This window comes from Amphiura filiformis, chromosome 8, assembly GCF_039555335.1.
Source record: "Amphiura filiformis chromosome 8, Afil_fr2py, whole genome shotgun sequence".
NCBI classification, from domain to species: domain Eukaryota; kingdom Metazoa; phylum Echinodermata; class Ophiuroidea; order Amphilepidida; family Amphiuridae; genus Amphiura; species Amphiura filiformis.
Genome location: NC_092635.1, coordinates 42,926,239 through 42,939,843, shown reverse-complemented (window position 1 = coordinate 42,939,843; position 13,605 = coordinate 42,926,239). Strand labels below are relative to the sequence as shown.

General features: G+C 35.7%; 1 protein-coding gene across 1 annotated transcript; it reads right to left on the bottom strand.

Moving 5' to 3' along the window:
* Positions 1 to 228: 228 nt before the first annotated feature.
* On the bottom strand, positions 229 to 4,749 carry LOC140159566 (kelch-like protein 31). The gene is made up of 3 exons (XM_072183058.1): positions 4,150 to 4,749; positions 2,013 to 2,409; positions 229 to 1,016 (listed from the first exon to the last, which is right to left on the bottom strand). The coding sequence occupies exons 1-3, from the start codon at positions 4,732 to 4,734 to the stop codon at positions 229 to 231; spliced, it is 1,770 nt and encodes a 589-aa protein (XP_072039159.1). The 5' UTR covers positions 4,735 to 4,749.
* Positions 4,750 to 13,605: the final 8,856 nt, after the last annotated feature.

Genomic DNA, 13,605 nt, shown 5'->3' with positions numbered 1-13,605 from the left:
TGTTTTTTATAAAAGCCTCTTTACAACATAACTCAAGAACCAGAAGACCTACAAAAGTATATCCACATGCGATATTTGAATTCTTCTACACAATCGCTATGAAATGATCAATGCAATTTTTGCCAAAGCTCACTAACATTTGCAAGATGCAGTGAACTACCAAATCGCAACAGTTAAAATAGTTACTAAGCTTAAGCTGGCTGTTCAGCAAACAGAAACATCGCCAGTTTACATAAGATACCGTGGTAATCTCATCAGGTATGGCTGTAATGGGCAACTGTTAACTCTCTCAACATCAATTATTGCATCATGTGGACAATATCTACCACTTGATATCAACATTGTCCGCTTCTTCCACTTCTTCCCATTCCACAAATATGTTCCACCACATGCGGCAACTCTAACTCCATCAGGAGTACCGAAGGCGAACACGTCATCTGCTAATGTATGCAATCGGATGCAAGATGCCGCCATCTGAAGACCCGTCCTTGTATTGCAGCTCACCTGATCATCATACATATAAAGATGAACACAAGATAACTGACATCCAGCTTCGGACAGAAGAATATAAGGCTTTCCATGCCATGAAAATACTGCGTGGATTTTCCTACACTGGTGAAGACAAGTTATTAAATTCCACTCGTCTTCCATTGGTGCGTATCTTTGTAGAGTCCCAGTTTCATCCATGACATATATCTTGTCGTTAACTTCAGCTCCTTTGCCATTTTTTATGGGTTTAACTAGACTGGCAGATGACGTCCAAACATTGCTGTAAGGTTTGTAATATTCCACCGAGTCCAATGGTTTCACAACAGAAGATGTGGTGGTGGTGCCATCTTTGATCTTGTATGGTGGTACACCTCCGATGGCATATATGGCGTCTTTGGATGGTACAAGGCAGAAATCCACTCTTCCGGTCTGCATTTGAGCAACTTCTATCCATGTGTTGTTGCGAGGATTGAATCGAAACACTGAGTGTGCTGACGTTGGAAAACTGTCGACTTCTTGACTACTACCTGTGGAATAATCAATTCAACAGTGAGTGTATGCCAATGTTTTCTTTACGCTTAAAAGTGGGTTTTTACCCTTCAGCTACCCACTTTGCACCCTCATATGCTATATACGTAATATGTTAAACATCGTGAAAGGGTAGAACAATTTATGTATGGGGTTTTTACCCCTTCGGGAAAAAGCTTAAAGAAAACCCTGGTATAGAGTACCGAAGTGTGACGTCATAAAATTTTCTTTTTTGCATTTCAGCATTTTCATGACCATATTTCAGTAGAACATGATGAAAAACATCCACAGTCCAAATTTGGTGGGAATCGGATCATAAATTGGCCTGGTTCATAACTGTTTGGAACCAGACCAATTTACACTGATTTCAATGGGGCAAATTAGGTATTCATGCGGCCATATCTCGGGCCCTCATGATCTGATTCCTACCAAATTTGGACTGTGGATGTTTTTCATCATGCTCCACCGATACATGGTATTCAAAACGCGGAAATGCAAAAAAAAAAGTTTTCTGTGACGTCATCACTTCGGTACTCTATATGGTTCCATAATATGATGTGGTTGGGTGTGAGACTGTCCCGGGGCGACTTTGTGCAGTATAACAATTTCACTTTGAGTTTACAGCATCTTTTGGTCAGAGTGGCAAAACTAAATTTCAGGCGAAGTTTACGCAAAATTGTCTTTAGCATCTGATGCTATTGCTTGGTATGCAATCGAAGCGGGCAAGGATAGATTGTTAATGAAACCTAGAAAGGATACCTAGAAATGGTACGAGGCACCCAGGAAGACAGAAAGTTAGATGGAGGGATGAAATTACAAAATTTCTTGATGTAACCTGGATGAAACAGACGTGGAATAAATCAGAGTGGCGTCACCTTGGAGAAGCCTTCACCCTGCAGTGGGTCGACGATGGCTTAGGATGATGATGATGATGAATGAAACAAAATAAACATGATTGTACCCAGGGACGTGTACGTTACACTTGGGACACTTACATTCGTAACCTTCTTTGTTGGACACTTCTTCAATGCCTCCAGCAACATACAGGAAGTTATCTAACAATCCAGTCGCAGCCCTCGGTGCAATATTGTTGTTAATACGACAAGCTGTTCTCTTCCATAGGCCACTCTTCCAATCATGCACTTCCAAACCACGCCCAATATCCCCATTCCCGAGTCTGCCATATGGTCTGATAAGAACGTCATCGGCAAATCTGAGATCTCCATGACGGTCTGGTGCAATGGCTTGAGGTATGGGGTGAAGATGGTACCTTTGTTTGAGTTCTTCATATTCCAGGAGACGGTGATCTTGGTAGGTTAAGAGTTTTGGACGCACTTCGTCAGTGAGTTGTCGTAATGGTATCAAATGGAATTGTACACAGGTGGTGAGAAGCTGTGAAAATGAGAAACTAGATTAGTCATTGTTCATGTTGTAAGTATAGGTTGCGTGTTAAGATGCATTAAGAAGGGAAATACCGATATGGTATCAAAATATGTTTTAGATGCGCCCTATAGTGGCACTTCCCTGATGCGCCATAAGGCACCGTATCCAAATTGGGCTATTCCAGTTGAAATACAAACACCACCTATGGAAGGCATGACCTTAATTTTCCACACAGAGGGTGTAGATTTCAGATGGTATAAGTTGGACTTCCTGTGAAAACTGTTGGACTTCCTGTGAAAGGCATTTTTAGGAGTCACGCTTACATCCATTTTACATGACAGTCCACCAAACCATCAATGATGAGAACATGCACATTGAAACGGCATATTTCATTAATATTGCTCCGAATTGTTCCGTCTTTTTGTCTTTTTACTCATGCATATTATTAATATTATTAGAAATACACTGTAGTTTTTAGTTTATTCGCTATATAAACTCACTTACATGGACATTTTATATTTTATATTAATTAATTCGCAATATATTGTTTACATATAGTAGTGGCAAGCTACATTATAAAGGACTGATTACTCACTGCCATGACTACAATCTTCGCTTTTAAACTGCATTTTCCTGAATGTGTCGATTGTTAGTATGAAACACCTGCGGAGCTATGGACATGGCAATGGCATCGTACCTACTCCATTCTATAATAATCTGCATTGTGTGTTTTCTCAGTCTTCAATCATTTTGTTGAATGTAATTTTATGAATCAAATAAAAAAGATATTAGAAAGTGGCTTCATTTATTGAAGTGTCATTTTATTTATAATTGATAAAGTAAGATAATAATTTGTTTATTTTCTATAAGTGCATGTCAAATGGGGTACATTGTTCAATACTATACTGCCCACCCATGACAAAAGGAAGCATGGGACAATTTTTTCAAAATGCTTTTTTTTTTTTGCTTAAATTAACTGTTTATACCCCTATCTTTTTGTTTAATAAAAGTTTGGATAAGTTATATCTTCAAAAAGTAGGTAAATCGCAAAAAGAATACTTGCTTCCTCAGATTTGTACACACAAAATATAGGGCATTTGGCGAAAAACCACCGCAAAAGGAAGTATGGGACATACAATTAGAAAATTGTGATGATTTTATGTACACAATTTAATCATTGTTTTAAGGAAATTGATACTAATTGATAAGGTACACTGATTTAACATACCAGAGCACCATATAGTGTGCATATTACATGTATAAATAATGCCTATATAAGCTAGGCCCTAAAAACTTTATTTTGCATCGGAATTTTTCCGTTAAAAAGACAAAACTGATGTTTAACATGTTAAAGATAGCAATAATTTCATCAATAACAGTTTGAGTCATTTTTATTCATAAAACGATGCAGGATAACATAGATAATTACTTGAATAATACATGTAGGCCTATGTTCTAATTTCAAAACAATAACATCAACTGACCGCAGATAATTGCACAACTTGTAGAATATTAAAGGAAGATTACCGATATGTTTGCAGAATGATTTCTTTAATTTAACGTCAATTACACGTACATCCATATTTATGTCCCAAATATAATTTCAGACCATCTCTAGCCATCAAAATAGTATCAAAGAAGAGAATATATCAAAAGCATTACTTATACTTCACATTGAATCAATACTGTCCCGGTCCATCCCTTTTTAAAGGGATTTTTATTTAATTCGGTCTTCATAGATATACTCACCTTATAAGCACAGTTTCTTCTTGTTGCATCGTCACACTTATCTAACCATAGAGTAACAATCAGGAAAGCCTCAAACTCCGATAAGACACTCTCTATAGGTAATCCTCTATAAACATGAAGAATATGATGTATTTCATCTAAATCCAGTTGATAAAACTGTGATGAATATTGCTTGGCAAATTCTAGGCAAAATTCTTTCCTGATGAATGTTTCAATCAAACTTATATATTCTTCTAGATGATACTTCTTTACAATCTTCCAAATGTTGACGAAGTTTGTGCCATCAATGTCTTGCCAGACCTGAAGATACAATAAATCTTGGAGACTCTCCAGATGTAAGTAGTCAATAGCGGATAGCACATCGTCTAGTAGCTCTATTTTGATGTTTAATTTCCCTGTCTCCATGTAACATAGTAAACATTCCAATCCGTCACCGCTCACGACTGACTCCGATAAGTCCACAATATTCAACACATTTTCCTTCATGGTTTTATGATAAAATAGCGCTTTAAAATAGACACTGTGTTCTTCTAAAAACGTTCTTTTCACGTGAAATTCACGGGTTGTGGTTTTTATTCTGATCATACTGGTAAAAATGATTTAATGATATATACCATGTATACATACGTAATTTCTTTCTAAAAGTTCGCGGTTGATGTTGTAGATAACAGTTTTACCACAAAAACATTACCAGTTTCAGTAAACGTAACCACTCGGATTAATATCAAAATTTCAGGTGAAAAATAATATATGCACATACGCACAACAACCTGTGCACGTAGCAACAGTTTGTATAAATACCATATTAATTAAACAATGCTATCAACAGGTCTCGCACAGTTAACAAAGCGTGCATTTTCTGCTCATTCCTCGTGGTCAAAATTGAACTATTTATTGCTTTTTTTTATCAGCTGTTGTTTAATTTTAAATTTGATCAATTATTCTTATTTTAGGAATATATGAACATGATGAAGGTCACGTACCTGCGTACGTTTCGTTAGTTGCACGCGTTATGATCTATATAAAATGGTAGGCCTACACAGTGTATGGTAAATAGTGATGAATTGAATTGGTGTTACTTTGAGCGTAAAAATTGTATATCGATCCCATTCTAATGTCGCCCTTGAACTTCCAAAATATTGATTTTCAGTTTTATTCACCTGTCATAATTATTTTTTAATTAAACAGAAAACAGGAATTACCGTTTTATTATCACAACAAGGGTGTCTTGCTTTTGGTAAAATCATAGTGTCATCTAGTCTTCCAAATGGACATGTCTTCAATAACAGGACACAAGATGCCCTATTGAGACATGTCTTATATGTCTGACAAGATGACACAAAATTAATCCGTGTATTAAAAACCAGCTGCTTGGACACATTTCCCGAAGAAACGTGACTTTATGTCTCCCCAGCAAACACAAAACGTTTTCGACATCATTCGCAAAAGGTTATAAAAGGTTGTCAGAAAACGTTTAAATGTCGGGTTATATAAAGGGTATACTAAGGGTATAAAACGTTTTCATAACATTAAAAATTATTTTTTGATAATCTACTGCTCAGCAAACAAACATGTTTTACAGAAAACGTTTAAATGTCGGGTTATATAAAGGGTATAAAAACGTTTTAATAACATTCCAAAAACATTTTTGAAACTTGATACAAAACATTCTAAACAGTATGTTATTTTAGTTGAAAAATATTTTGCGAAAAATGTTTGCCCAAAATATTTTCAATAACGTTTTAAAAACGTTTTCATGACCTTTATATAACCCGACATTTAAATGTTATTGAAACGTTTAGAAAAAAACGTTTTAAGAACATTTCTGTGTTTGCTGGGTGCAAATATTTTAACATAATGTTATTTAAGTGTTGACAAAATATATGGCAAAAAATGTTTGCAAAAATAGTTTACAATAACATTTTTGAAAACATTTTAAAAATATTATTGTAGTGTGTTTTCATACAAAACGTTTTAAAACGTTTTCATGACCTTTATATAACCCGACATTTTAATGTTATTAAAACGTTTTTATGTAAACCAAAAGCCAAAATATAACTTATTAAAAACGTTTTTAAAACGTTTTTGTGTTTGCTGGGTCACTGCATGCATGGGAGAGCGTCTCGAAACTGGTTTCACATGACGTCTTTTCTATTACTTGAGTCGACTATCGTTGAAGACATGTCTAATTGCGAGACACTATTATCATTAATTGATCATATAGAAGCAGCAGCATTAAAACAATGTTATATTTTGAGCTATCTTCAGTAGATAGCATCATTCACACATAATGTAACATGAACTATCTTCAGTAGATAACAGCATTCACATAATGTAACATGGGCTATCTTCAGTAGATAGCAGCATTCACATAATTTAACATGAGCTATCTTCAGTAGATAGCAGCATTCACATAATGTAACATGAGTTATCTTCAGTAGATAGCAGCATTCACATAATGTAACATGAGTTATCTTCAGTAGATAGCAGCATTCACATAATGTAACATGAGCTATCTTCAGTAGATAGCAGCATTCACATAATATAACATGAGCTATCTTCAGTAGATAGCAGCATTCATATAATGTACATGAGCTATCTTCAGTAGATAACAGCATTCACATAATGTAACATGAGCTATATTCAGTAGATAACAGCATTCACATAATGTAACATGAGCTATCTTCAGTAGATAGCAGCATTCATATAATGTACATGGGCTATCTTCAGTAGATAGCAGCATTTACATAATGTAACATGAGTTATCTTCAGTAGATAGCAGCATTCACATAATGTAACATGAGCTATATTCAGTAGATAGCAGCATTCATATTATGTACATGCGTTATCTTCAGTAGATAACATCATTCACATAATGTAACATGAGCTATATTCAGTAGATAGCAGCATTCATATTATGTACATGCGCTATCTTCGGTAGATAGCAGCATTCACATGATGTATTACATGAGCTATCTTCAGTATAGATAGCAGCATTCGCAAAATGTAACATGAGCTATCTTTAGTAGATAACAGCATTCACTTAATGTATCTTCAGTAGATAGCAGCATTCACATAATGTAACATGAGCTATTTTCAGTAGATAGCAGCATTCACATAATGTAACATGAGCTATCTTCAGAAGATAGCAGCATTCACATAATGTAACGTGAGCTATCTTCGGTAGATAGCAGCATTCGCATAATGTAACATGAGCTATCTTCAGTAGATCGCAGCATTCATATAATGTAACATGAGCTATCTTCAGTAGATAACAGCATTCACAAAATGTAACATGAGCTATCTTCAGTATACCGTATAGCAGCATTCACATAATGTAACATAGATACATGTAGCAGCATTCACATGTAATATATTAGAGTGGAGTGATATGTTTGTGGTCAGTGATCATTCTGCTGACCACACCCATTTATGAGTTTTGGCTTTGTTCGCCATTTGCCTTCAAATTAGAGAATAAACAATAGGCATGTTGGTTTTTTACTATCCTCTATCGTGTGATAGAAGATATGCAGGTCCAATATTTTGAGTAGTGGATGCCAGCGCATAATTACGATAATTGGACCTGCCTATAGGAAAAACAAATAATCATTTTATTCTCATTCTTAGTCAATTAAATATTATTTTAAAATTTAGATATGCTATACACGCGCGTATTGACAAGCGTGTTCCGCATTGATCCTCTACCCATGAAATTTATCGCTTTTACACGCTGCACATCCACTGACTAAAATAAGAATGAAATTTGAAATTCGTATTATTTATACAAATGCATTAAAAAACATTTCATAAATCTATGATCTATAGGGCCTATACCATATACCATAGGCGTAGATCCCTTAACGTATATACCTGTACTTAGAATCAATGGTGCATAGCTAATTGCTGACATGACGATTGTTTGTTAATTAATTGAAGGGCAAAGGAAAAGACGGTAACTATGACAACTTAAGTCAACAAAGAGAACATAAAGATGGCAGGAAACAGGGCATGCATGGATAACGAGGGTCATTCAATAAGTTCTGCATCCGCTCTTAGAACTTTGGTTCGGTAAACGATAGCTTCTTACACCCTTGGCCAATTTTATGCCTATTTTTGCATTTTTCTCAAAAATTATAGCGCATTGGTGACAAGTAAGATATGTATATTATAGGGGCAAAGACTACAACTACCACACTGAAAATTCAGCAACTCAAGGCAAGTACCGTAGTTATTGATTTATTGATCAAATATTGGGTTTTCCTCATTTTTGACTGTAACTCCACAACTGTTGTCTGTGCTGAAATGAAATTTCCAGTGCAGTAGTTATAGTCCTTGCCCCTATAACATACATATCTTACTTGTCACCAATGCGCTATAATTTTTGAGAAAAATGCAAAAATAGGCACAAAATTGGGCAGGGGTGTAGTACCCCCTTAAGGGTAGACGCGGTATTGTTGGTCGAAGCAGTCAAAATATTGATTTTTTCATAACACTTTGATGTTTTGTAAAAGTTCCTTTTACAAATCATATACTTTGAAAATTTGCTTGATTCATTGCTGTGAATGAATTATGTTCGTTTTACAAAAGTGTTGTTGTTTCCGCCCTCTTTACCATGTTTACACCATAACTCAAGAATCACAGGACCTACAAAAGTATATCTGTGATATTAGAATCCTTCTACACACTCCCTATGAAAACGATCAATGCATTTTGCCAAAGCTCACTACCATTCGCAAGATGCTGTGAACTACCAAATCGCAACAGTTTAAAATAGTTGCTAACCTTAAGCCTAGCATACATTGGAATGTTACCTAAAAATGAGGGCAAATGTATATTGATAACCTCTTCAGATTTTTGTAGGTGACTGGGGGTCATGTCGTTATTCCGAAGGACCGTTATTCCGAAGGGTCATTACTCCGAATTTACAACAAGGCTCATTATTCCGAAGGGTCATTACTCCGAAGGTTCACTATTCCGAAGGGTCATTACTCCGAAGGGTCATTATTCCGAAGGGTCGTTATTCCGAAGGGTCGTTATTCCGAAGGGTCATTACTCCGAATTTAAAACAGGGCTCGTTATTCCGAATTTACAAGTAGGCTCATTATTCCGAATTTAAAATAAGGCTCGTTATTCCGAATTTAAAACTAGGCTCGTTATTCCGAAGGGTCATTACTCCGAATTTAAAACCACGCTCGTTATTCCGAATATAAAACAAGGGTCGTTATTCCGAATTTAAAATAAGGCTCGTTATTCCGAATTTAAAACTAGGCTCGTTATTCCGAAGGGTCATTACTCCGAATTTAAATCCACGCTCGTTATTCCGAATTTAAAACAAGGGTCGTTATTCCGAAGGGTCATTACTCCGAATTTAAAGCAAGGTTCGATATTCCGAATTTAAAATAAGGCTCGTTATTCCGAATTTAAAACAAGGGTCGTTATTCCGAAGGGTCATTACTCTGAATTTAAAGCAAGGTTCGATATTCCGAATTTAAAATAAGTCTCGTTATTCCGAATTTAAAACAAGGGTCGTTATTCCGAAGGGTCATTACTCCGAATTTAAAACCAGGCTCGTTATTCCGAATTTAAAACCATGCTCGTTATTCCGAATTTAAAACAAGGGTCGTTATTCCGAAGGGTCATTACTCGAATTTAAAGCAAGGTTCGATATTCCGAATTGAAAATAAGGCTCGTTATTCCGAATTTAAAACAAGGGTCGTTATTCCGAAGGGTCATTACTCCGAATTTAAAACCAGGCTCGTTATTCCGAATTTAAAACAAGGGTCGTTATTCCGAAGGGTCATTACTCCGAATTTATATTAAGGTTCATTATTCCGAAGGGTCGTTACTCCGAATTTAATATGAGACTCGTTATTCCGAAGGGTCATTACTCCGAATTAAAAAGTAGGCTCGTTATTCCGAATTTAAAACTAGGTTCGTTATTCCGAATTTAAAACCATGCTCGTTATTCCGAAGGGTCATTACTCCGAATTTAAAGCAAGGTTCGATATTCCGAATTGAAAACAAGGGTCGTTATTCCGAATTTAAAACAAGGGTCGTTATTCCGAAGGGTCATTACTCTGAATTTAAAGCAAGGTTCGATATTCCGAATTGAAAACAAGGGTCGTTATTCCGAATTTAAAACAAGGGTCGTTATTCCGAAGGGCCATTACTCCGAATTAAAACCAGGCTCGTTATTCCGAATTTAAAACAAGGCTCGTTATTCCGAATTTAAAACAAGGCTCGTTATTCCGAAGGGTCATTACTCGAATTTAAAACCAGGCTCGTTATTCCGAATTTAAAACCATGCTCGTTATTCCGAATTTAAAACAAGGGTCAAAGATTCGAAGGGTCATTACTCCGAATTTTGGAGTAATGACCCTTCGGAGTATTGCCCCTTCGGAATAACGAACCTGGTTGTAAATTCGATTCAATAGGGTTCGTTATTCCGAAGGGTCATTACTCCGAAATGACAATAATGGGCCTTATAGGTAAAAAAAACCAATACAGAGAGAGAAAGAAAGAAAGAAAGAAAGAAAGAAAGAAAGAAAGAAAGAAAGAAAGAAAGAAAGAAAAAGAAAGAAAGAAAGAAAGAAAGAAAGAAAAGAAAGAAAGAAAGAAAGAAAGAAAGAAAGAAAGAAAGAAAGAAAGAAAGAAAGAAAGAAAGAAAGAAAGAAAGAAAGAAAGAAAGAAAGAAAGAAAGAAAGAAAGAAAGAAAGAAAGAAAGAAAGAAAGAAAGAAAGAAAGAAAGAAAGAAAGAAAGAAAGAAAGAAAGAAAGAAAGAAAGAAAGAAACTAATTAATCAATTAATTAATTAATACTTTGGTTAAATAAAAGCGAAAAATACAAAATAACCTAATTTGCATATTTAATTGGCGACCATCTTGGGTTTTTAGATGTCGGGATTTCAACAGAGTAAAGGTACAAAACGAAACATGCTAGAAACCTAACTTTTTTTAATGAACGATAAAAAAAGTATGGAGTTAGATTTTTGTTAAACATGAATTGGTATAATAATAGCGTTCCCTATTAATGTTTGGGTTTTAAATACTTGTTTAAACACTTCAATACGTTTACTTTGTAATACCTTTAAAGGTTACCATGATTACAGTTAAGGTACATGAGGTAAAGACTAAATTAACCAAATTAAACAGTAAATTAAACAGTCACCTAAATACTCAAAAACACTAAGGGCTAACTATAGCCCCTAGGTCTATGGCTTCTAACGATAAACACATTTAAAGCAATAATGTGTGATTTGCATAAAGAATAGATTCCTATTTAAATGTCTGTTTTCGCTTTTAATTCCCCTATAACACATTCAAGATGTTAACAAAAATATGTCCCGGCACTCCGGCCATATTCAAGGTTAAAGGTCAACACAGTGGTCAAATTTCAAAGTTGCTCAAATCTGGTTAACAAATTATTCCTCTCATTGCAAGGATTCAGAAAAAGTATAGTTTGACCTACCTGCGACTTACCGTTCTTGAGTTATAGTCAGTTTTTTTGGCCACACAGGGGCCAAAAATTAAAAATGCTCCGATTTCAACGCAAATGGTCTCAAATTGCTCGTCATGCAAAAGCAAGTCAAAAAAGGATTTGTTTGCACTGTCTGAAATGCTTCGTTATTGACCAAATTGGCCATAAAGTAATTTTTGGCCCCTATGTGGCCAAAAACTGGAAAAGCGTTCATTTTCTAAACATGTATGTCCTACTGAACTCGGGGGGGGGGGAGGATGGTTGGGGGTATAGTGCCGACAGGCATTGGGTAGTAGGGGCCTGTCGGTAATAAATGGTGATTAAAAGGGTTTATTGGGTATTATAAAAATGAAAAAAGGGTAATTGCGTGTAAATTTTTGACAAAATGGGTTTATTGGGTATAAGACTTGAAAAAGGGAGTTATCGGGTAGAGAAATTTCAATAAATATGGAACAAATTTCAAAAGTTTTAATTTTTTGCAAATTTGCAATAGAAATATAGATGCCAATAGTTTGATTTTAAGTTTCTTCATTAATTACTTCATGGCATTTTTATGATAAAATTGGGTAGAATGTAAAAAAGAAGGTGGGTCTCATCTAGCATATTGACTTTTAAAAAGGGTCTTTTCTTATTATGCGGCTAATTCCAATCAGCCGGAATTAGCGGACCGGAAAACTGGATGGCGCCTCTGCCGAACTAAATTTCCTTTTTTTTTTTCATTTCATATTATGTTAGGGAAATGTGGCTGGGAGAATGTATGTATGGCGAAGAGTGGTGTGAGATCTACCTATCTCGCTGGCAGTTTTCCGGTCCGCTAAGTCCAGCTGATTGGAGTTAGTCCCATTATACCCGTCTATTCAAAAGTTGAGTGCTCTCACTGAACTTTTAGGGTTGAAATCCATGAACACGAAGACAGAGTAGGCCTATTAATCAACTGATGACACAATCTTAGAAACAAACAGGTTGTAGGGGTTCTACATACAGGACAACTAGGGGTTCTAGGAAATTGCAAGAACTCAAAATGGTTCCTTCTGGCTTTAACAGAACCTGCCTTCTCATGCCTAAAATGGTTCTTTCTGGCCCTTGCATAACCCTTTTATTATAGTTCTACGTACATGACATTCTAAGTATAGGTTATCTCGAAAGTCTCTTTACCATTTCGAGCCTTTATATCTCTCACATGTATTATCGTAAGGGAAATCCAAATACATATTTGAAAAGAGCACACTTGTACAATTATTCTCAAACTCAGGTGCCCTTTTTAAACCATGGATATCAACTTTTAGATATTCAAGTCAGGAATGTTTGCTAATGATGTTTACCAACTGTAGATATTTGATTTTGGACTTCAGAAGTTTAAATTCTGTCACTAGAAGCTACTGCACCTTTCAAAACAAGAAAATACCTGGTTAAGTTTCAGCTAGATTACCATTATGTCATCAAAAGCTGCTTGAAATGGCAAAGCCGATGTAAGCTTTCATGTTGGATCCCTCGTATAGGCCCCGGGTATAGGCCTACACTTTAAAGGCTACGTTCTACATTCAGTTTGGATATGTTAAGAAATTTCATGTGAGACCAAGGAAAAGTCAGTAATAATATATCTTAGTAAATGATTTCCATGTTTGAACATGGTATTGGCAAACTATGATCTTTGAGAATGTGATATAGGCCTATTTAAAAATGAGAAAATATGTTTGAAAATGTCATCTTTAGAAGATGCTTCCGCCAAAGTTGGCCTCTTTCTCAATTCCAAGAAGACAGAATATATGTGTATTAATGGAGATAAGAACCCAACTCCAATCCTTTCTCGGGATGGCACACAACTCAAGGAGGTGTCGGACTTTAAATATCTTGGTTCATTTGTTGCCGACAGCAAGAAAGACTTTCTGACTCGCAAAGCTCAAGCATGAAGCTTGCAACAAACTGCACACCATCTGGCAGTCCAACATATCAAGAAATACCAAGCTTGCCTTCTTTAGA